The sequence below is a fragment of the Vigna umbellata genome, chromosome 6 (genome assembly GCF_029865625.1).
Source record: "Vigna umbellata cultivar VRB3 chromosome 6, Vumbellata_1.0, whole genome shotgun sequence".
In the NCBI taxonomy this organism is placed as follows: domain Eukaryota; kingdom Viridiplantae; phylum Streptophyta; class Magnoliopsida; order Fabales; family Fabaceae; genus Vigna; species Vigna umbellata.
The window spans coordinates 7722809-7744623 of NC_142170.1; the positions used below are offsets into that span (position 1 = coordinate 7722809).

Below are 21815 nucleotides of genomic sequence, written 5' to 3' on the forward strand. Positions count from 1 at the left end.
CTCCTAGGGCGAAAGTTCTCAAGGAAGCCCTTAATACCGAACTTCTCACAATCCGAAAGAAACATTCTCCTAAAAACGTAAACGAAAGGAAAAACTACCCTTTTCATCAGAACCATGGTCATACTACAGAGGAATGCATTACGCTCAAAGATGAAATAAAAAGGCTCATCCAAGCACGCCATCTCCATCAATATGTAAAAGAAGAAAGGGCCCAAATAAGAAGCCCCCCAGGGGAAAATCTCTGCGCAGAAGTTTCGAACGATCATATCAAAAGGACAAACAGAGACGGAGGTGCAGTCGCAGTCACAGTCACAGTCACAAACATGAGCGATCTGTTCGCGGGCATATCAACACCATTTATGGAGGCTTTGCTAGAGGAAGGGCCTCATCTTCGACTCGCAAAAACCACCTAAGGAGCTTGAGAACTATTCACATGGTGGATAGGAATCCTCGATCTTTGCCACCTATTACCTTTATTGATTGAGACTTTCATGCCCCTGACCCTAATCAAGATGATCCCATTATCATCACAGCTAAGATAACTCGTTATAGTATCAGTAAGGTACTGGTGGACCAAAGCATTTCGGTCAACATCTTATATTGGAAAACATTGCTTAAAATGGATTTGTCTGAAGATATAATAGTCCCATTTAATGAACAGATCGTGGGGTTCGCAGGAGAAAGAGTCGATACTCGATGATATTTGGACTTAAGGACCCGACTCGGGACAGGCAGGGAGGTAAAAGAAATCAGAATAAGATTCTTACTAGTAGAAGCAAATACTTTGTATAACACCTTATTGGGACGACCATGTTTGAATGCTTTTGGAGTTGTGGTCTCGGCTCCTCACTTGGCCATGAAGTTTCCCTCAGAGCCATATGTACTATAAGGATGGATCAACGAACGATGCGAGAATGCTATGTTGCTGGCTTGAAAGTCATACCTTTCCTTCCTCCTAAAAAGAGTAAGGGGCGGAAACTATTGCGATTGATCTCGACCCATGAACAAACACTGATGACCGCATACAACCTCAAGGAGATATTAAGCCGTTTTTGCTGGGAGAAAATGAGTCATAGGTGACATTCGTAGGAGGAAGGCTGGAAAAGACTAATGAAGAAAATTTGGGAAAAAATTTGAAAGCCATTGCAAATTTGTTCGCTTGGACGGCCTCTGACAGGCCTAGGATTCATCTGAGCATTATGACACACAAGCTAGCCATATTCAAGGAAGCACGCCCGGTGGCTCAGAAGAAATAGAGGTTCGACGAAGAGAAGAGAAATGTTGTACAAGCGGAGGTTGCCAAGCTCCTCGAAGCAAGATTCATTAGGGAGATAACGTATACTACATGGTTGGCAAATGTAGTCATGGTCAGAGAAGCAAATGACCAGTGGAGGATGTGTGTTGACTTCAAAAATTTAAACAAAGCATGCCCCAAGGACTCTTACCCCCTTCCTAGTGTCGATAGATTGATAGATGGTGCTTCGGGTCATGAAGTGTTAAGCTTTCTAGATGCATACTCAGAGTATAATCAAATCCCTATGTTTGTACCAGATCAAGAGAAGACAACTTTCATAACCTAACAGGCCAATTTCTGTTATGAGGTAATGTCGTTAGGTCTCAAAAACGCCGAAGCCACCTACAAGCGTTTAATGGACAAAATATTTCATCATCAGATCGGGAAATGTATGGAAGTATATGTCGACGAGATGGTATTCAGGAGTCAGTCTATGGAGCAACACTTCCAAGACTTGGAGGAAGTTTTTCTACATGTACGAAGATATGGTATGCGATTAAATCCTTCTAAATGCACTTTCAATGTACCTGCTGGGAAGTTTTTGGGATTCATGTTAACCTCTCGGGGAATTGAGGCTAATCTGGATAAATGTTGTGTGGTCTTGGAAATGAAGAGTCCTACCAATTTAAAGGAAACACAACACTTAGTCGGCAGGTTGACATTCCTGTCACGTTTTATTCTACGTCTAGTCGAACATATTAAACGTATTCTTAAGAATATGAAAAGGGGGATCATCCAGCATTGGGACGAATCCGCCTATCATGGCACGACCAGTACAAGGGCACAATTTTCAGTTATACATAGTTGCGTCAAACAACATGGTCAATGCAGCCCTCATTCAAGAGACTCTTGATTTCATATTGATTTACTTCGTCAATAAAACATTACAAGGAGGGAAGAACAATATTCCCAGATAGAGAAAGTGGCATTAGCCTTACTCACAGGGGCCCAATGTCTCCGACCATACTTTCAGAGCCACCAAGGGGTGGTCAGGACAAATCACCTCACCGCTAAGGTTCTCAGGAAACCTGATTTAGCTAGGAGAATGGTTTCTTGGTCCGTTGAGCTTTCAGAGTTCGGTCTTCATTCTGAACCGCGCGAATCTGTCAAGGGAGAACACTTGGCAGATTTCGCAGTTGAGTTAACACTTACACCTAACACCTCCACCCAACTATGGCATCTTAATGTGGATGGCTCCTCAAATAAAAAGAGCAAAGGAGCATGCATTGTCTTAGAAGAACCAAACTATTGTAAATTTTAATTGGTCGACCACTCCTTATACCATACAATTATGATGATGGAACATTAAAACCTGCATTACAAAAGGGTTACACTTGTTAAGAAATTATTATTTTTTTGTATATTTAGTGCTTATTTTAATATATTCACCAACAAATGTGATTTGGATGAGTCAATGGTATATTTATAAGCATTGTCCACACACTTCAAAGGTGATTGATTGTGGGCATACATGTAAAGGTACTCAAGATAAGGAACAAAACTGTATTATAGTTAGCTCGTGAAATGATGGAAGACATGTATATTAGACAACCACGTGTATTATAGTTTGCTTACTTACATTTTTCAAGTATTGATTTTATAGACATTTTTAGTGAACTTAATATAATGGTGAATTTTAATTTAATGTGGTTATTGTGTTAAGTTCATCACACCATTGTTTAATTTTTTTGGTTTAATAGGTTCGGAGGTCCCTATATTTGCGGGTTCGTTTCAGTTGGGTCCTCCAATTTTTAAAGTGATCAATTGGGTCCCTAATTTGGTAAATGTGATTCAATAATAGGATCTCCGTTAAATGTAGTTAACGTACGTTAACTTTGTTATGAAGTAGAAGCTGAGGCATCCAGGTGGCATCCTTCGTGGATTTTTATCATTTTTAGAAATTATTAACCAATGTTTCTCATTAATGTTCTGAAACTAGGAATCACCACCAAGGCAAGAGAAGCAACCAAGAACCCTACGGTGTTCAAGAATTTCCTGGTTTTGGTGACAGATAATGTTCAAGAGAAGCAACCAAGAACCATGAAGTTAACATCGCCGTCGCCACCGGAAAGCTTGTCCAGATCTGGCGCTCTCCGGCCTTCCGCCGCGAGTACTTCCCCTTCGAGCTGGTACGCACCTTCGCCGAGTTCGACGCGAAAGTAACCACCCTCGATTGGAGCCCGGACTCCAAGTACCTCATCGTCGGGTCCAAGGATTTAACCGCGAGAATCTTGTGCTTGAAGAAATTGAATAGTGGTGGAAAGAAAAAACCCTTTTTGCTCCTAGGGCATAGGGATTCGGTTGTAGGTTCGTTCTTCGGTGTCAATTCGAAAACTAGTAGAGTTTGTAAGGCTTATACGATTACTAGGGATTGTTACTTATTTAGCTGGGGTTTTACTTCTGATAGTGGTGGTGAGGCTGAGGGTTCGGAGCCGCCCTCGCCAGGGACGCCGGAGAGGGACGCGGAAAGGAATTTGGAGGTTGTTGAGAATGATGGTGTGAAGAAGAGGAAGAAAATTGATGTTGAGGATGGTGATGAGGGTTACCTGAGTAAGGGAAAGTGGGAGTTATTGAGGAAGGATGGGTTTATGCAGGGATGGTCAAAAGTGACAGCATGTGATTATCATAGGGGTTGTATCAGATGTGGTGTTTGTTGGATTTTCTAATGGTGTGTTTGGGTTGTATCAGATGCCAGATTTTGTGTGCATTCATTTGCTATCTATTTCAAAGGAGAAAATTACCACCGCTGTGTTTAACGAGCTTGGGAACTGGCTGACATTTGGCTGCGCCAAATTGGGGCAGCTGCTGGTGTGGGAGTGGCGTTCTGAGAGCTACATTTTAAAGCAGCAGGGTCATTACTTTGATGTTAACTGTGTGAATGGAAGGGAAAATAAAAATGATAAAAATCCACGAAGGATGCCACCTGGATGCCTCAGCTTCCACTTCATAACAAAGTTAACGTACGTTAACTACATTTAACGGAGATCCTATTATTGAATCACATTTACCAAATTAGGGACCCAATTGATCACTTTAAAAATTGGAGGACCCAACTGAAACGAACCCACAAATATAGGGACCTCCGAACCTATTAAACCTAATTTTTTTAAATAAATCCATTTTTACAAGTGATCATGAGTCCTTAATTCAATCACATCAATTATACAAGGGTGACAACTAATATGAAGTTGATTCAACATGTGAAATACTTTAATGTTAATGGGATTTTGGTTTTCCCCTTAAGTAGCTTAACTTCCTTTTAGAAGAATTATCATGCATAGAATGAATGATATCATACGCAAAATATAATGGGTCACTTGTGTGCACACATTGATGTTATTTGTGGATATACAATTTCACACAACTTACTTTTAATTGTCATTTTACCTATAATATCCACTTTCTTTAAATGATTTAAAAAAATGTCAAACTACTATTAAATAGACAACTCAAATGATGAGTCACATGATTACATATCATAAAAACTAACTTTGGTGCATATAACATGCATTGCATTTATTTGAATGCTACCTCATAATGTCATGATTCAAGAGCAATCACACAAACAATTGTAACGATTCAATTATAGTGATTATTATGTCATATTTGTAATTTTAAACATTTAATTTTAAAATGATAACGATCCAAGACTCAAAGTTAAAGATCGAATAAATCAAAGATATAAAACATGTTGGGAATTAAACTTTACTACTTTGTTATTATGTTTTGTTACTACTGAATTAACGAGGGTTATCCATTATTCTTGAAAGTTCACCAATGTAATCTTATACTCATGTTTGTAGCCTAAGATCTAAAGACATTCAAACTCAGTTCGATTTTTTCACTCTTTATAAATGAACTCTTTGTATCATGAATTAGGACTTTTTACCCAACTAAGTCATATAGATGCATTTTTGCCACCTAATATCCTTACATGATTCAATTAGATCTATAGGATGAATTAGATTTTGTCTAACTTAAGTTACATATGCAACAAATGATTGAGCAGTTCATCACATGTGAAGAGTAAATTGAATCACTAATATATAAAAGAAAACTTGAATAAAATAGTAAAATAATACTAGTTCAAAAGTTCAAAGAGTTATATCCATAGCACTAAGAAGATCAACAACTCATAATGATCTTAATATTCAATCCTAGGAGTTGTTGTCCATTGTCCATGTCTTCCTTAAATCCTAGAAGATGGGGAGAGGTAGAAACTGAATTTTCTCTAGGTTTTAAGGGAGTGAAATACCTAAGACGAGAAAGCAATATTTATTAAAATCAAATCATTAAAGTGAATGGTAGGTGCACATGTTAAAAGAAGCTGATAAAAAGATTCAAGAGGTCTTCCACAAGCTCTCCTTTCGTCGACCTTTTACCATGGTAAATTTTTAGGTTCCAAAACACTATTTTTATGAAAAAACATTATGAAATACTTGATTCAATACTTAACCTGGTAGGTATAAAATAATTTCCAAAACATTCAACTTAAGATGTATTTTTTATATTTTTTTAATTGAGTATTCTGGAATGTATTTCCAAATCTAAAAATATCTTCCAAAACACCCAATCATAAAAATATTAAAAATAAAATAGTGTGGGGATTTTAATTATAATTTTAAGGAGAAGTAATTGGGATCTACACTTTTATGGGAGTGCAGAAAGAAAAGGGCGGGTTTCAGGAAGCAATAGCCTTGAAGAAATGACCCTAATTTGGACCGTTTCAGGCCCAAACCGGAACCCGGAGCCTATAACATTTCGAAAATGATATGGGCCCACAAACATTCCCTAACCTACAAAACAAAATTAAAAAAAAAACATAAAAAAACAGTGCTTCCCACACGTTAATCGCCAAACGTCGTAGCACATAGGCAAAGGTTCCTCAGACGAACCGAACTCACCGTAACACCAAATACCACCGTTAATCTAAAACCACCAGGCCCCAGCCACCGCCACGCGCATCATGGACTCCATCGCCGGAGCTCCGCCTCACACAGCAACCCCTCCGTCGTCTCGGCCGTCGCCGTTTCCTGGCCGGGAAGACTGCTGGTCGGAGGAAGCCACGTTCACGCTCATCGAGGCATGGGGAGAACGCCACCTCGAACTCAACCGCGGGAACCTCCGCCAAAGGCACTGGCAGGAGGTTGCCGACACCGTCAACGCACGTCACGGCAACGCCGGCGCCAGGGCCCGCCGCACCGACGTGCAGTGCAAGAACCGCATCGACACGCTCAAGAAGAAGTACAAGATCGAGAAGGCTAGGGTTTCCGATTCCGGCGATTCCGCCACCGCCTGGCCGTTCTTCCGCCGCCTCGAGTTCCTCATCGGCGACAATTTCCCGGCAAAGAAGCCCTCCCCGCCGGAGTCAGGCTCCGCCGATCGGCGGAGCACTCCTCCGGCGAAGTCTCCGGCGTGGGCCCTCATTCCGGTCGGTCCTCGATCCCGCTCTCAGAAGCGGCCGACGCCGGCGGCGCCAGCGGCAGAGAGCGTTGCCGACTCATACTTCCGGCGGAATTTCTCGGTTTTTGCGGCAGCGGCGGCGGCGGCCGCGGAGGCTGATAGCGATAATTCGAACGGTTCTAAATGGAGCAGTGGGAGTGAGAAGAGAGAGAAGAAGAAAAGAGGAAGGGATTGGGAATTTGGTTACAGAGAGGTTGCAGAAGCGTTGGAGAGGTTTGGGGAGATTTATGAGAGAGTTGAAGAAGCTAAACAGAGGCAAATGGTTGAGTTGGAGAAACAGAGAATGCAGTTTGCTAAGGATTTGGAAACCCAGAGAATGAAACTCTTCATGGAAACTCAGCTTCACTTGCAAAAAATGAATCGCTCCAACTCCAAGCGTTCTTCTGCAACTGGTTAGTTACCCTCTTTCCTTTCATCCCAATCACTACATGTAAGACAAAATTCACAAATAACAAAAATAAATTAACATGAACCACTGTTTGATTGCTTGCCTTCTTAATTTCTTCTTTTATGAATACTATAACTTTATTTAATGTTATTATGCATTTTTAGTTATTGTGGTGTTGTTATTTATATGCTATTTTGATTGATTATAATTAATCTGCTTAGTTATAGGTAACAGTATTTTAGTGGCCTTGTTGTTTTAAAGCGGATATTGACTCTGAATCATTTGATTAATGATTCTCATAACGGGTATCTGCCATAGCATGATACACCTTTCTTTTGAAACTTACATGTTAAAGTGTTTTCTTGTTCATTCTGAGTTCTACCCAGGCTTTTGTTGGCATCTGATTTTTGAAGATGAGGAATTGTGGCATTTTCTAGCTCATGATATTTTTAATTACAGATGGGATGTAAGATACATCAGTAATTCATGCCTCGAAACTCTTTTAAAAGCGTTCACCCTGCCTTATTTACCTTCTTCATCACCCAATAAAAACAGCCATATCAGTATTGTGTTTCTGTCATCAAACTTCACATCTATTGGTCATGTTTTTTAAATAAAAGGCAAATCAGAAAATTTTGCTTTAAGGAAACATTTTTCTATTATCACTTCATAGGTCAAACTCTGTCTCTTGTATCAGAACATCTGTCTCAGAACTTCAGCCAAAGGAACTGCAAGCCTATTTTCGTTTGCATTTTCTCATTTTCTTAGTTTTGAGTGTGTGATGGACCGCAGCAGTGTTGTACTTGAGATTATGATTGATTGACAAGTAACAACTGCTGTCTGCAGCACTGAAATGATTAAAATTATAAAAGAAAAAACAACACAGTTAGTTGTAAATTAAAGGCCAATCATTCATCTATGAATTCCATTGTCATAAATTCTACCTGAAAAGTAATCAATGGTGTTGTTTATTCAGCATTTTTTTTATGCTTATTATCTTATGAGGATGATATGGGACAATAATAGAACATTATGATTGTTGTTAAGAATCAGGGCTATAAGTGAACTGCTTGAGCCATAGTATTATTTATTGTTGTAAATATCTCTAACACAAGATTTGAGCGCCTCTGCATATTGATGCTATGATTGTTGACTGTTAATATAGTGATGGCCATATAATAATTAAAAATCTTGCCGTCTCAGAAAATAGTTAGATAATGAGAACCCATACATTAAAAATAATTAAGGATTTAAAAATGATATAATTTTATAGGAATGATATTAAAAAATATTAAAAGAATATATAATTTAAAAATGTGTAATTTTGTAAGAATAGTGTTAAAAATAATGTGATGATTATTTAAAAAAAAAATTATTTACTAATTTTAAAATAAAGAGAAATTGTTCAATTGCCTATTTTATTAAATAAGTAAATTATTTTTTATTTATTAAAGAATAAAATTGCTCTATCAAACATGGGATATATATATATATATATATATATATATATATATTTATATTTATATTTATAGAGACACACACATATATGTAAATGAAAATAAATATTTTTAAGATTTTTATTATATCATAAGATCAGAAGAAAATAAAATATTTAGAAAAAAACAAAAAATTAAAATACTTCAAAGAAACTTAAAAGTTATATTACATTATACGAAAAAAAAAATATGAAATAAAATAGAATTTAGGAAGATTAATTTCTATGACTTGCATCATTTAAGATCAGATTAAATAAAATAAAACTTAAATGAAATGTAGTATATTTTACTCATCCAAGACCTCCACTTTTCTTTTACTAATTCGGAATGTATGATGTGGCAGGATCGGCAAGCTTATTCTATATTTTAATAATGATATTATCCTATTTTTAAAATATATTTATGAAAAGTTCGATTGACTATTATTCTAAATTTCCACAGTTTTTTGTTTGTTTAAGTGATATTATTTGTTGTAGCAGTATTATTAGTACTATTTTTTTTAATAATATGTTTACAATGATAGTCTTTTAATAATGCTGTATGCTTTGTATTTGAAAATTGTATAACTATTATTTTAATAGACAACTTTGATAATAGTATATATTAATATTTGCTATTATATTTAAGTCATTCGATATTTTTTCTATTGAAAATATTTTCATTCTTTGTTTTATTCTTCAATAATACTTAAATTCATGAATAATATAATATCTTATCTCAATTAGTTTAACAAACTTACACTATAGCAGTGGGAGGCATTCTTTAGAAGGAACCGTGAGAGACATTATTATATTATTTGAAGTTACATTATATATTTTTTAAATAAGATAAATGTACTAGGCCAAACACACGCACTCATTGCCTTGAATAATATTTTTTGTTTTTTTTTTCTTTGTTAGAGACCATATTTGGTATTTGTATTACATGGTTAAATCTTTCTCATCTCAGTGTTAGCATAGGTTTAGTTGTCGGATGTGACAATGATTTATTATGTATTATTTTTGTCTTTCCCATGTTCGTGGTACTCGAATGAATCTCATGGGGTTATATTTCTCTGTCATCATGCAGACAGTGTCTCATAGCAAACGGTGATGGAGACTCTGATCCAGAACAACATAAACACATTACCATTGGACATGGAAGCATCTTTAGCCTTTTTATTTTTTAATGAAAAAGGAATTTAGGAAAGGTATGTTTACAGTAAGGTTTAAATTTGGTCGTGTTCTAGAATCTTAGTAGTCGAATACTATCTTTATGTGCAGTAAATTTAGTTTCTCTGTCATCTTCCAGCATTTCAAGAAAAATGAACAAAGACACTGTGAATATTCAATTGGAACTTTAGTTAACCAGTGTGTTTCTTCAAAAAATGTCATATTCAGGGTTTTTTTAAAGGTCTCTATCTATTTTATTTTAAAATACGTTTTCTATGCTTTAAATCTCTTATTATATAGTAATCGAATTATTTGTTAATCAAATGTTAATGTTTTTAATTGCATTCATGACTTAATTGCTTAGAGAATATTTTTTAGAAATTTAATTGCATGGGTTTGATTTATAAATCTATATAAATTTTAATTAGATGATATTTCATCAATTTCATTTAATTTAATATATAATATAATTTGGACATAGAACAAAAATAGTCATAAATACAACTATAAATATTTTATTATCTAAAATTTGTCAAGAACTAATTAGTTTAGGCTCGTGAGCTTGCTCCATTCTTAATATTTACCTACTATTTTTCATTTTTTTCCCATATATTTAAAGCTTACAAAGAGGTGAAATATATAAAATAACTTAGTAAAAATGTGTATATATCAGACATATTTATTTCAACTATTCGTTTAAATACGTTTTTACTAACTTTAACTATTGAATCTTATTATAACAAGACAAATTTATCTTTTTCTAAGTTGAATGCTAAGACAAACCATTGATTTTGATATCATTGTTGAAAATACGAGTTATTTATATAAGAAACTTGATAATACTTCTTGTTAGGAATTAAATAAATTATAATGTCATCGTTATTTTTGTTTTTGTGAAAAGACGATACTAAGATATCAAAGATTGGTTTAGAAGGCATGGCAGGGTTTGATGGAATGATATAGGTAAACTCATATTTATTGATAAGTTGTGTTAAGTCAAGATTGTTCATAAGACAGGAACGTCTAACGCCTTCATGTTTTTATGTTTAACAAACAACGATAAACAAAATGAGTATTTAACAAAATATTATCTTTGTGAAAAGAATATCGTTGAATGAAAGACGTCGTACGAAAAAGCGTTGTGATATCTAAATGTTTAAAGGAAAGTCTTTTGTAAACGCGCTATTATGACAATCGACGCAATATCAAACGATATCATCGTAACATGTCAATATGTTATATAGAAGTCTTACTAAACGCACTCTTGCTATATCTTGCTAAACAATGCTAAACGAGTTCTCACTATGTCTTACAAAATAATATGCTAAATGATGTTTTTGGCAAATGCGCTAAAGCTATAGATATTGCTCCAAAAAAAAGTGTTGAATAACACTTTTCTAAATGCGCTCTTATACTGAACAAAGATCAATAAACGAAGCATTGTTAGTAAATGCCTTGTAAAGGCTAAACGATACGTTGATTCAAAACGATATTTTTATCCCCGTTATGAATCAGTACATGGTGTCTTATCAAAAGTTCTTAAATGAGTTACATGTATTGACAAAGTTATCTTGAACATGAAATAAAAAACATTAAATGCATAATGTTTAAAAAGTTATAAGTGAAATGACATATTTGTCTCCATGCATATCTACTCTACTCTTTGCAGTTGTCTATTTCAAGAATCCATCTGCTCCATCATATACAAGTTAGAAGTGGACGATAGAGATAAAAGAGATATTCACAAAATGTTCTCTCCATTAAAAGTCGTGTTGAAAGGTTCATACAACATACTTTGGTTAAAGTACTAAAGAAATATGTATGCTTTGACACGTTGACTTCAACCTATGGCTTCTACCTACGAAAAGGCTATGAAGATCAGAAGATTAAAAACAAGTAATATCTAACGAATATTTTCTCATGAAGCATATAAATTGAAGATCATTTGAAGAGAAGATCAAGAAAATAGGCATACGAACAACAAAAAGAATATTTGAAAAGCAATACTCTTACTCGTGAAAGAACAAAAATTCTAAGAACATACTCTCGAGCTTCATAGAGTCATAAGCTTACATTTGTAAGAAGAGAAAAAAAATCCACAAGGTCTTTTAGATTGAGTTGTATTATAAACACATCCTCTTTGTGAGAGTAATTGTCTGAGACTTGTAAATAATCTAATTGATTGTATATTCTAGAGAGAATTCAAACACTTGTTAGTTGACTCAGTTGAATTAAACACTTAGCAGACAACATACCCAGATTGTCTAGTGAAAATCAACAATAGGTGAAACTTAGTAGACAACGTACCCACATTATAAACACTTATTAACTCAACCATTGATATGTGCTCTTGTCACTAAAAGTTATCTTTCTTAAGAATTGTCTTTCTCAATTATTGCATAAGCCTTGCGAAACGCCCTAAGAATACTTTTCCTCTAAACATGTTGCATTGGAAATAGTGTCGTATAAATCAAGTGTTTAACAACTTGTGTAAACTATTTAACTCTCACCAAAAGTTGTTGAGCACTCATTTGTGAAAAAGTTTCCAAAACACTAGTCAACCCCCTTTAGTATTTTTTAGTAATTACAAGTTGCTTGATGAATATCAAGATGCTAGCCATTTTCGGGTTCCAAGATGTAGCTGAAGTAGTCACCATCTAGATTGAAGTTCCTGATGCAAAATCCATAGATAAAGAGAAGAAAAATTTCGAGGCACAACAGAAGATGGATAGTAAAGCAAGATTCACCATTTATCAATGTGTCAGTCCCAAGATTTTCAACAAAATCTTGAAGGTTGCTATTGCCTAGGAGGATTGGGAGATTTTGATAAAAAAATATAATGGTGACAAAAATAGGAAGGGAAAAACTTCAAACCTTACGTAGACAATTCGAATTTCTGACTATGGAAAAGAATGAAACCATATTAGAATATTTTGACAAAATACAACATGTAAATGCCATGAGGGCTTGCTGCATATATCACAAAATACAATAATGAAACCCTTCCCCTAGTTAGGTTTAACCTTCTTTGGGTTTTTGTTTCACCACACCAAACCACATATATCACTTTCTCATTTTGCTGCATTCATCACCACAAGCACCATGGCCATCCGTGAGCCATCAAGTAGTATCGAGGTCGTATTGAGCTTCATATTCTTTATTGCTTCCGTATCAATCTGACTTTAATTTAATTCACGCGACTATGAGCTTGGAGGCGAGTTCATAAAAAAAGGTCAGTGGACTACATTAATGTTGATTGGCGTGGGGACAAGGAGGACATGAAAAATACTATTAGGTATGTGTTCTATTATGGAGGAACCCCATGTCTTAGAACTGAACAAAAGAACCTGCAATGACATTGTCATCTTGTGAGGTTGAATATATAACAACATTACAAGTTGTTTGTCAAGATACTTGGCTTGGAATGTTGCTAAAGGAGTTAAAAGCATATTTGGTTTAGCAATCATAACTTTTTATGGATAACAAATTTGCAATAGATTTGACTAAACACCCAGCCTCCCATGGAAGAAACAAGTACATTGAAACTAAATTTCACTTTATATGTGAATAAATCAACAATGGAAAGCTTGAATATTACAAATCTGATATGTTTACCAAGGCTATAAAAGTTTAGAGATTTAGCAATTTAAGAGACTTAATTAGAATTATAAAATTTGAATGTTAATGTTATTTTTGTTTATGTGTAATTGGTGTTTCCCATGTATATAAATTGTCATTATGCAATTTTCAAATTAATGAAATGTGGGGACATTTTTTTATTCTTTTTTAGTATATGTTTCTATACTTCTAACATATTAATATTTAATATTTATGAATCTTATTTTTTTATATTACTTTTTTTTTCCAATATAATATAAGATTTTCAATTCATTTTTAGTTCTAAAGACAATACTTAAAACTTTTTTAAATAAGTAATGGTGATTTCGTGAATGTGAAATTGTAAGACCAAAGATGAGTCACGAAAGTTTCTGTTCTTTTAGATAACAGAATGTTGGAGAATCACTTTCTGCACCTCAACATTGGAGATGCTGTTAAATACGAGCACATTGTCCTATAGGTAAAATATTAGAGAAAACAAAAGCCCATAACCATTACAAAGCCCATAACTAAGACAAAGTAGTTCATTTGTATACTACATTAATTTGAAGTAATAATGAAAAACTATATATTACACTTGATTCAAATTGTTATTAAGTGGACCATGTTTACAAGTATTTTAAATCTAAAACTTATTGATGTACTTTATGAATAAACTTTATTTTAATAAATACAATGTGTTTCAAAAACATAAATAATATCAGTTATATTATTACAATGTGAATTTTAAGACGTTTGAAAAGCAAAATACCTCTTCAAATAAGAAACTGAAGACAAATAATTCTAATAGGTAGATTAAGATTAAAAATAATACAAACCGAAGATTAAAATCTAATTGAAATTAAATTATGTATCTTTTTATTCCTTTTTATAGAAATTGAAGATTTTATATCTTCTTTTCTTTCAGAGTTAGTGTGTGTGATGAAAGAATAGGAAGCAGAATTAAATTATGTCTCATCTCCCACTTCCTCTAAATATATGGGGTTTTTCGTTTTCGAATGAAGAGGATAGAAATTGTTGCTTTTATGTGATGATATGGGTATGCTATTTGTTGCCTATTATTTGATGTGTAGAGGATGTGAATAAAAGAAAGAAGAAGCAGAAAGAAGAAAGAAGAAGCAGAAAGAAGAAAAAAAAGGTGAACCATATCATGAATTTTATCAATGAATATAATTTTTTACCGGTGGAAAGAAAATCGATTCATAATTTATAAGTAGATACAAACCTAGTTCTAAAAATCGGTTTTGAAATTGTTATAAACATTTAAAAAATGCTATAAAATTTTACCATTAATTCTTTTTATCAAATAAGAAATGAAAGGATTACTCTTCCTATGCGAATATAATATTTTGGGAGGAATAAAATAAATGTTGAAAACAGTAGAACTTATATCATGTGTTGTTAACTATGACAGTGTTGATGACTTTGAGCAGGTAGGATTGGATTATAGAGGGTGAAATCATGGTTTGTGACTGACCATGGCATAATTTGATTTTTTAGAATGTAGTGTGATTATAGGTAATAATAGTTAAGGGGTTTAAACCAACATATTTAATGTTTTTATCATATATTATTTTCTTACATTTTGTACTTTACTTTTAAATTGTATGATTCGTTCTGGTACCTTCTTAAGTATTTTATATTTTGTCATCCATACTTTGAAATATTATACATTATCTTAAAAGTCATATCAACAATAATGTATATAATTAGCAGTGTAAAATAACTTTATACGTTATAAGTGTATATTGTTTAACATATTATAAATGTATATATATCTTTTAGAAGTTAATTTTTATGCTTAAAACTTTTTTAAACAAAACTAACAGTTTAGAAGTTAATTTTGTTCTTCTTAAAACATGTTTAACAACAATTGAAGTTAATTATTATTCTTAAATCATTTTCCAAACAATCTAAATAAAAATCCTCTCACGTTGAATTGTACAACTTTATTTTTTAAAAGTGAATTTGTCTCAAGAAATTGAAAATGTCAGAGAATATATACATAGACACATGAATTGCAATCATTAGTGCAACTTGATTGTCTCTCAATCTTTTCATATTAAAAATATTGAAGGTGAAAACAAAATTGATTACTAGTTAAACTTATTTCAAAATTGACAAGAAAATAATTATTAACTCTTATTAAATGGAAACATTGCCACAAAAAATATTGGACATTCAAGCAGTATTTCACTTTCGTTTTAGAAAAAACGCTTCTTTTACGACAAATTGAAGGTATCTGACAAAAAATACCGAAAAAGAGTAAATTAAAGTGAATACCTATTTAATGCATATTTTAAATATTTTATTTCTAAATTTTAAGCAAAAGACAAATGCATTTGTTATATACAAAAAATAATAACAAACAATGTTGCAATCACTGACATTAAGATATTTTACCTACATATATATATATTGCTTAGCAAATTTTTTCCAACATAATTTATTACAAATTATAAACTATAAGTAAAACACATTAAAAAAAATGGAAGAACCTAATCGAATTTTGGTTTTGAAATTTCAATCAATAATACAATTAGGTAACTAATTACAATCAAGAAAATTATTAAATAACAGTAACATTCAATTTTAAAGATAAAAAAAATAACTAGTCACTCTAATAACTAATTTATATATTAGTTTATAAATTATTAGTATCAAAATTAATTTTTATTGTAAATAAAATTTTTAACTAGTTTATAAATTACAATCTAAATTCATTAGCTATCAAAGTTCTAGCTTTCAAAACATTAATTCTTTTATAGTTAAAAACTTTGGTAACTAATATTAAAAACTAATTTAAATTTAAATTTACAAATTAATTATAAATATTTATTCTTAATAAAGACTATCTTTTATACTAATAAATTTTAGTTTTAAATTAATAAATAAATTAATCACTAATTATTTTTTATTTCTAAAAATTAATTGTTATTTAATGATTTGGGTTTTTTTTTGTAATAAGACAATTTCAGGACGTTAAAAAGGTAAAAATGTTACCTATGATCCATTCATCAAACACAAATAAAAATTGATTAGTAACTTGATATACTCCAATTTTACTATTAGAAGTAAACATCTATCTAGGCCAAAAGATTATGATTGTAATGAATGACAAAAAGACAAATGCATCAATAACATTAGAAAATGAGTTTGAGAAGACTTTGTTTCTTACATTGATGACAAGAAAGCAGAGGATATATACTCACCATTTGGAAGACCATAGAACCCAATTTACCAAAATACCTAACCATTTCAATGGCAACCAATTCCAAAAGTACACGACAATCTCTAACTATATATGTATATATGCAACTCAATAGTTTGAAGATAAACAAAACCATAAGTCATATATTTAATGAGTATGTTGTTCATTACGCTAGAATCTTACAAATTCCCCAGAAAAACAAAAAGAGCAATGCCAACAAATCATCGACCGAATAGAAACCGAACCTCCAATGCCTTGAAAAAAGGATCTCCAGATTTGATTGTATGCTACATTATCCTGCAAGGAGATATATAATCATGGATTAATATAAATGCCTAATTTCTTCTTTTACCAGTTTATTTCTGTCATAATTTCTTAATATACAAAAGCAGAAAAAAAAAATGGTGACTCAATTCATCTGTCATGAGAAGAATAATATCAGAAATGCTGAAATGACTCTTTCAATTAGAACAATCAGTGATGTTTCATACATTATGTTGTTATTAGTATTTAATTAAAAAAAACAATAAAATACTGTGAAGGATTAATGCTGCAAGATGCTTTATGGGCCATAATATAGATATTCCCTTTATCCACCAAGAACCCTTAACTGGTTTTGTTTGTTCTGACGCATATATCATTTCTGAAGTTAAAGATTTCAAAAGAGATATGCATACCCTACAGGGGTCAGTAACATATAACCTAGTAATTCCTAAAATAATCTGATAGATGAAGTTCTTACGTTTGTAAAGGTGGATACTCTCGCCTTAATTTCTTTCTCTTATTTAAAATGTGTTAGGAAAATGTTATGTTTCTTTTAGAAATGAAAATAGTAGAACTTTGTTTATACAAAGTGGAAGTAGTACCAACTTGGTAGGGAAAGCTGATTAAAAGAAAAAGCTTACCAATATTCTAAATTAACTGGTTCATAATTATGACTTAAGGACGAGGAAAAGAAAAAGAATGTAGGGAAAGAACTGATGCACCAACTAATTAATAGAAGTAGTACGGTTGATTCTCTAACTATGTTTGAAACACAAGTGAAAAAATCTGATACCATATCATAAAAAAGTCTCAGATTCCCAACAAAAAAATCTGCCGACAAATAGTTTTCACATACTTGGATCATAATACGTACAAGGAAAACCCTAACTTGCCACCAGCTGCCACACACTGACACAGACTGTGCAGACAAACAGCCGTACAAACTGAATATTCCCTTGATCTTTGCTATAAGCCACACATGATTTTCTGTATGAGTGTTGTATTATAGGAAGCATTATATATGCTTAAAGAAGCCCTAACCCAAGTTTTACGTAGTTCAATAATCTAGATATGCATAATTTAAAGGCTCAAAGAGTGTTGTGTGCAGTAAGTTTTGACGTTCGAGTGGAATAATCGCTTGAAACCAAGAGCTTGTCTTCAATGTCTAATATATATAGAAAAAAAAATCTTCTAGTTCAAATTGCTTACGAAGTTGTATTTAAATTAATGAACAACCGACAAGAACATGTGAGGTGATGGGAGGAAGCACAAAGCTCGACCATTTGCCTAACCAAACAATAATGAGCTTATAAAAATTAAAGATGATGACTAATAACATTGTGAAGAAGGAATATATAGGTACTGTTCCACAGAATCAGAGGCTAGACAACATGATCTAATAAGGGTACGTTTTCGACAGAAGTTACATGTTTCCATTTTCTATTCTCTTACTTGTCTCTCTCCAATATATATGATTGGAAAATAACATTCTTTATCATATACTAATTTGTTATTTATTTTTTTTACTAAAGTGTTAAATTTCTATTAAGGGACAGGAAAGGAAAGGAGACACATACAAAGAAGACAGAATATTTGAATCCGTACTTGACATGGTAATAAAACAAAGTGGAGAAAAAAGACATGTATATCCAGTCACCCTTTGCATGGAAAGATCTTCTATATCAAAGATAGCAATAAGTGGGGCATATGGAGGTGAGGATGGTGGGAAATGTTTAAGGTTTACATAAGATTAATTAAATAATTAGCATCAGATTTCTTTCTCCAACATTTACTCAAAGACAGATTCCACATAATCATGACTTTGTTAGTATTAAATTGTGAATTAGAAAAGCGTTACAAAAAGCATGCATTTTCTACAATTATTTGTCACAAACTATTAATGTTGAGTAGAACCTTAATTAACCGTTGAATTTAAAAAGAAAAAAAAAACTTAATTCATCAAATGCTTGCAATCATTGGTTTATTCGATGCATAGAAACTAAATAGAGAAACCAAGTCATTTCACTTTGAACATTCATGGGACATAAAATCTGCAGAATCTTAAAAGGGAAAAATTTAGGGGAAAAGCTAACATGCAAATAACAAATATTTAATTAAAGTTATGCAGATCACAAGTATTTTTCCAGAATAATTCCATGTCAGCGGGTATTAGAGCGTGTCTGAGGGATTTAACACAATCTTTACAATTTTATTATCAGCACACGTTTGCAACCTAAGGAACTGATAACATTGTCAAGTAATATTATACCAACAAAAAATGTTTCATAAACTAATTAACTGTAGTACCTAAAAGTGAAAATCTTGGTTTATATGATGAAGATTTGCTATCTGCTTTCTCTATTTGACAGCAACTGTGTAAACACAGTACTTTCTGATACACTAATGTTTTAATGAACAAGATCAGATGCTCCTAGATTGAATTCCACATTAGGTTATACAGTTATAAATGACAAAACTAGATACTAAAGCAGCACATTGAGTTAATCAGTGAAGTAAACACAGTGAATGAAGGATGATGAGATTAATCAATGAATTACCATGTTGAAAGGGGTGATGATGATGATGGTATTCAAGAGAAGTGGATGGTGGAGGTTGATTCATCATTTGGCTTGGTTTGATTTGTGCCCTTCTTTTTCTTCTTGTAAGGGATACCTCTTGCCTTAGCTTGGCACTCTCTAACCTCTTTGAGATAGACACGGATGGAGCCACTTGCAAAAGGGTTAGTCTCTGGGGAGCCACCATTTTCCTCATAAGCAGCCCTGAGCCTCCCTATGAGAGCATCAAGGCTTCCCCAAGCCTGTCTAAGGGGGCATGTGCAGGGTGCTGGAGGTTCTGGCTGCCCATAGAACATGCACCCTTGAAGGTGAACCTTGGTCTTCCCAAACTGGTCCAGATACCTTAGAAAATCCAACACATGGTTGCAATTGCACTGAGAAAGTGGAACTGGGGGTCTCTGATTCTTCAAGTACTGCCCAAAAGTGTTCCAATCCCTTCTCTTCTGAGACTCATAGCGACTAGGTGTCCCTGTTGGAGAGCTTGATCCTTCTACCAAATCCTTCCCACTCGAAGACATTCTGCTGCTGAAATGGTGAAGATGATGAAGAGCCTTGTTTGGCTTTTGTAAATTAACCAAAGGGAAGGGAAAAGGGGATGTGAAAGCTAGGTGAATTGAATAGGGAGAGCAAGATGGGGATCATGTCATTGGGCTAATGAGTAGACATTTTATGGGCCATGTTAGTTGCTTTCTACTCATCTTTTCCTTCTCTCTTTCATATTTATACTCTCTTTTTTAATAGCGACCTCACCGTTTAACTATACATTTTTCCTGTAATCAAACAATTATTGTTTGCCATTTGTCAACACGCATCAACCTTATCACCTTATTATCAACCTCATTTAACATTATTGCCCTAACTATATATATGTATATATTTATATCAATCCATTAATAGGACTAGCTTCTACAACCCAACTTTCTTTATTTTATTTTCGTACATCTGCCATTCCAAATTATACAACTCAACGGATTAATACACAAAAAAGGTGTAATCTTTTATCAGAAGGAGGTGTTTGGTGCCAAATTTTTTAGTTTTTCTTTTTCTTTTGACCAAATTTATCATAGAACTTTTTATTGCCCTTTTTTAATTAATCAATGTTCTTATGGTTAACCTGTATAGTTGACACTCTTTTTCTCTATATCTAGTTATACAGTAATATCAAGTTAATCTTTTTGTGGTGTAAATATTGTGGAAATGAGTTTTATATATTTTCCAAATACACTCTAAGCACAGGGCAAATAGAATTTTCTCTTAATAATAAGGGATAATGATTCTTTCATACATACACGACAATGTGTGCCAAGTCTGAATTCATACATAACTTTACTTGTATTTCAAGAGGGCATAAAAGTTTTCATTTTTTTATATATAGAGAGAGAGGTAGGGAGCATGATTTTTGTACAAAGAGATCTGCAGTGTTGACGTTTGAGGCCACTGTGATGGTTGTCGTTGTCTAAATGAGTGTTGGAATAAGCATACAAACCCTAGAGTACCTACATTATTGGGTGTGAAAGAAAATATTATATGAAAATAGTTACGTACTCAGAGACAAAAACAAACACAGCAATGACAGAGATAGATGTGCTTAGAGCCATGAGAAGGAGAAAGAACCAAAAGATACAGAAAAGCTAGTATGGAAATTTACAAGTGGAATTTGTGTTTTATAGTTTGTTTTGTGCAGGTATCACTGTTCATTCTATAAATTACCGCAATAAAAGTAATCTACATACACTGTATTAACCAGGTAACCTTTTCCAGAAACAGTTCTTATACCATGTTTGGGACAGTTCTATGTGATATTGCATCACACAAAATATTTGGCCGTACATCTTTTAGCACGCAAGATCTTTTCTGTAGGACTCTCTTTTTCTTTTTCTTTTTTCCTTTTTTCGTAAAATATAGTTTCAACAGTATTAAAAACTCAACTGAATAATAAAAAATAGATTTTGTATAATGTTTTGATGAATATTTTTTAGAGGATTCATTAGGATTTCTCACTACCTATCCTTAGGGAATTATGAATTCAGCTCATATAACAACCTATTGATATTATATTCAATTTAAAATTTTAAGAAAATATGTTTAAAAGTTTTATCTCTTTTGGTTCCAGTATTTGTAACAATGGTTCAAAATTTTTTTTCTAACATTTTTAGTTAACGTGGTATCAATATTTATTAAATGAATTTTTATCATATACAATAGTCTCGTATAATTTAGGAGTCGATATTAAAAATAATTTAAATATATTTTTTTATCATCTGAGACGCTTTTCAAAGACAAAATTATGATGGAGTTTCACATTCCAAAACGGACAATATCTCAAATGTATGATGAATGATACCACTCGACAG

At 32.9% G+C, this 21815-nt stretch overlaps 2 protein-coding genes across 2 annotated transcripts; one reads left to right on the top strand and one right to left on the bottom strand.

The window, feature by feature from the left end:
- The first annotated feature begins 6109 nt into the window (after positions 1-6109).
- LOC124836699 (sequence-specific DNA binding transcription factor) lies at positions 6110-9987 on the top strand. Its single transcript, XM_047311875.2, has 2 exons — positions 6110-7149; positions 9710-9987. Exons 1-2 carry the CDS (start codon positions 6261-6263, stop codon positions 9721-9723), a joined length of 903 nt encoding a protein of 300 aa, XP_047167831.1. The 5' UTR covers positions 6110-6260; the 3' UTR covers positions 9724-9987.
- A 6651-nt stretch (positions 9988-16638) lies between these two features.
- Positions 16639-20163, bottom strand: LOC124836700 (protein LIGHT-DEPENDENT SHORT HYPOCOTYLS 10-like). The gene is made up of 2 exons (XM_047311876.2): positions 19444-20163; positions 16639-16918 (listed from the first exon to the last, which is right to left on the bottom strand). The coding sequence occupies exon 1, from the start codon at positions 19977-19979 to the stop codon at positions 19476-19478; it is 504 nt and encodes a 167-aa protein (XP_047167832.1). The 5' UTR covers positions 19980-20163; the 3' UTR covers positions 16639-16918; positions 19444-19475.
- Positions 20164-21815: the final 1652 nt, after the last annotated feature.

Excerpts from the sequence above, each read along its gene's own strand:
- LOC124836699 (XM_047311875.2), top strand. The coding sequence starts at position 6,261 with ATGGACTCCATCGCCGGAGCTCCGCCTCACACAGCAACCCCTCCGTCG.
- LOC124836700 (XM_047311876.2), bottom strand. The coding sequence starts at position 19,979 with ATGTCTTCGAGTGGGAAGGATTTGGTAGAAGGATCAAGCTCTCCAACA.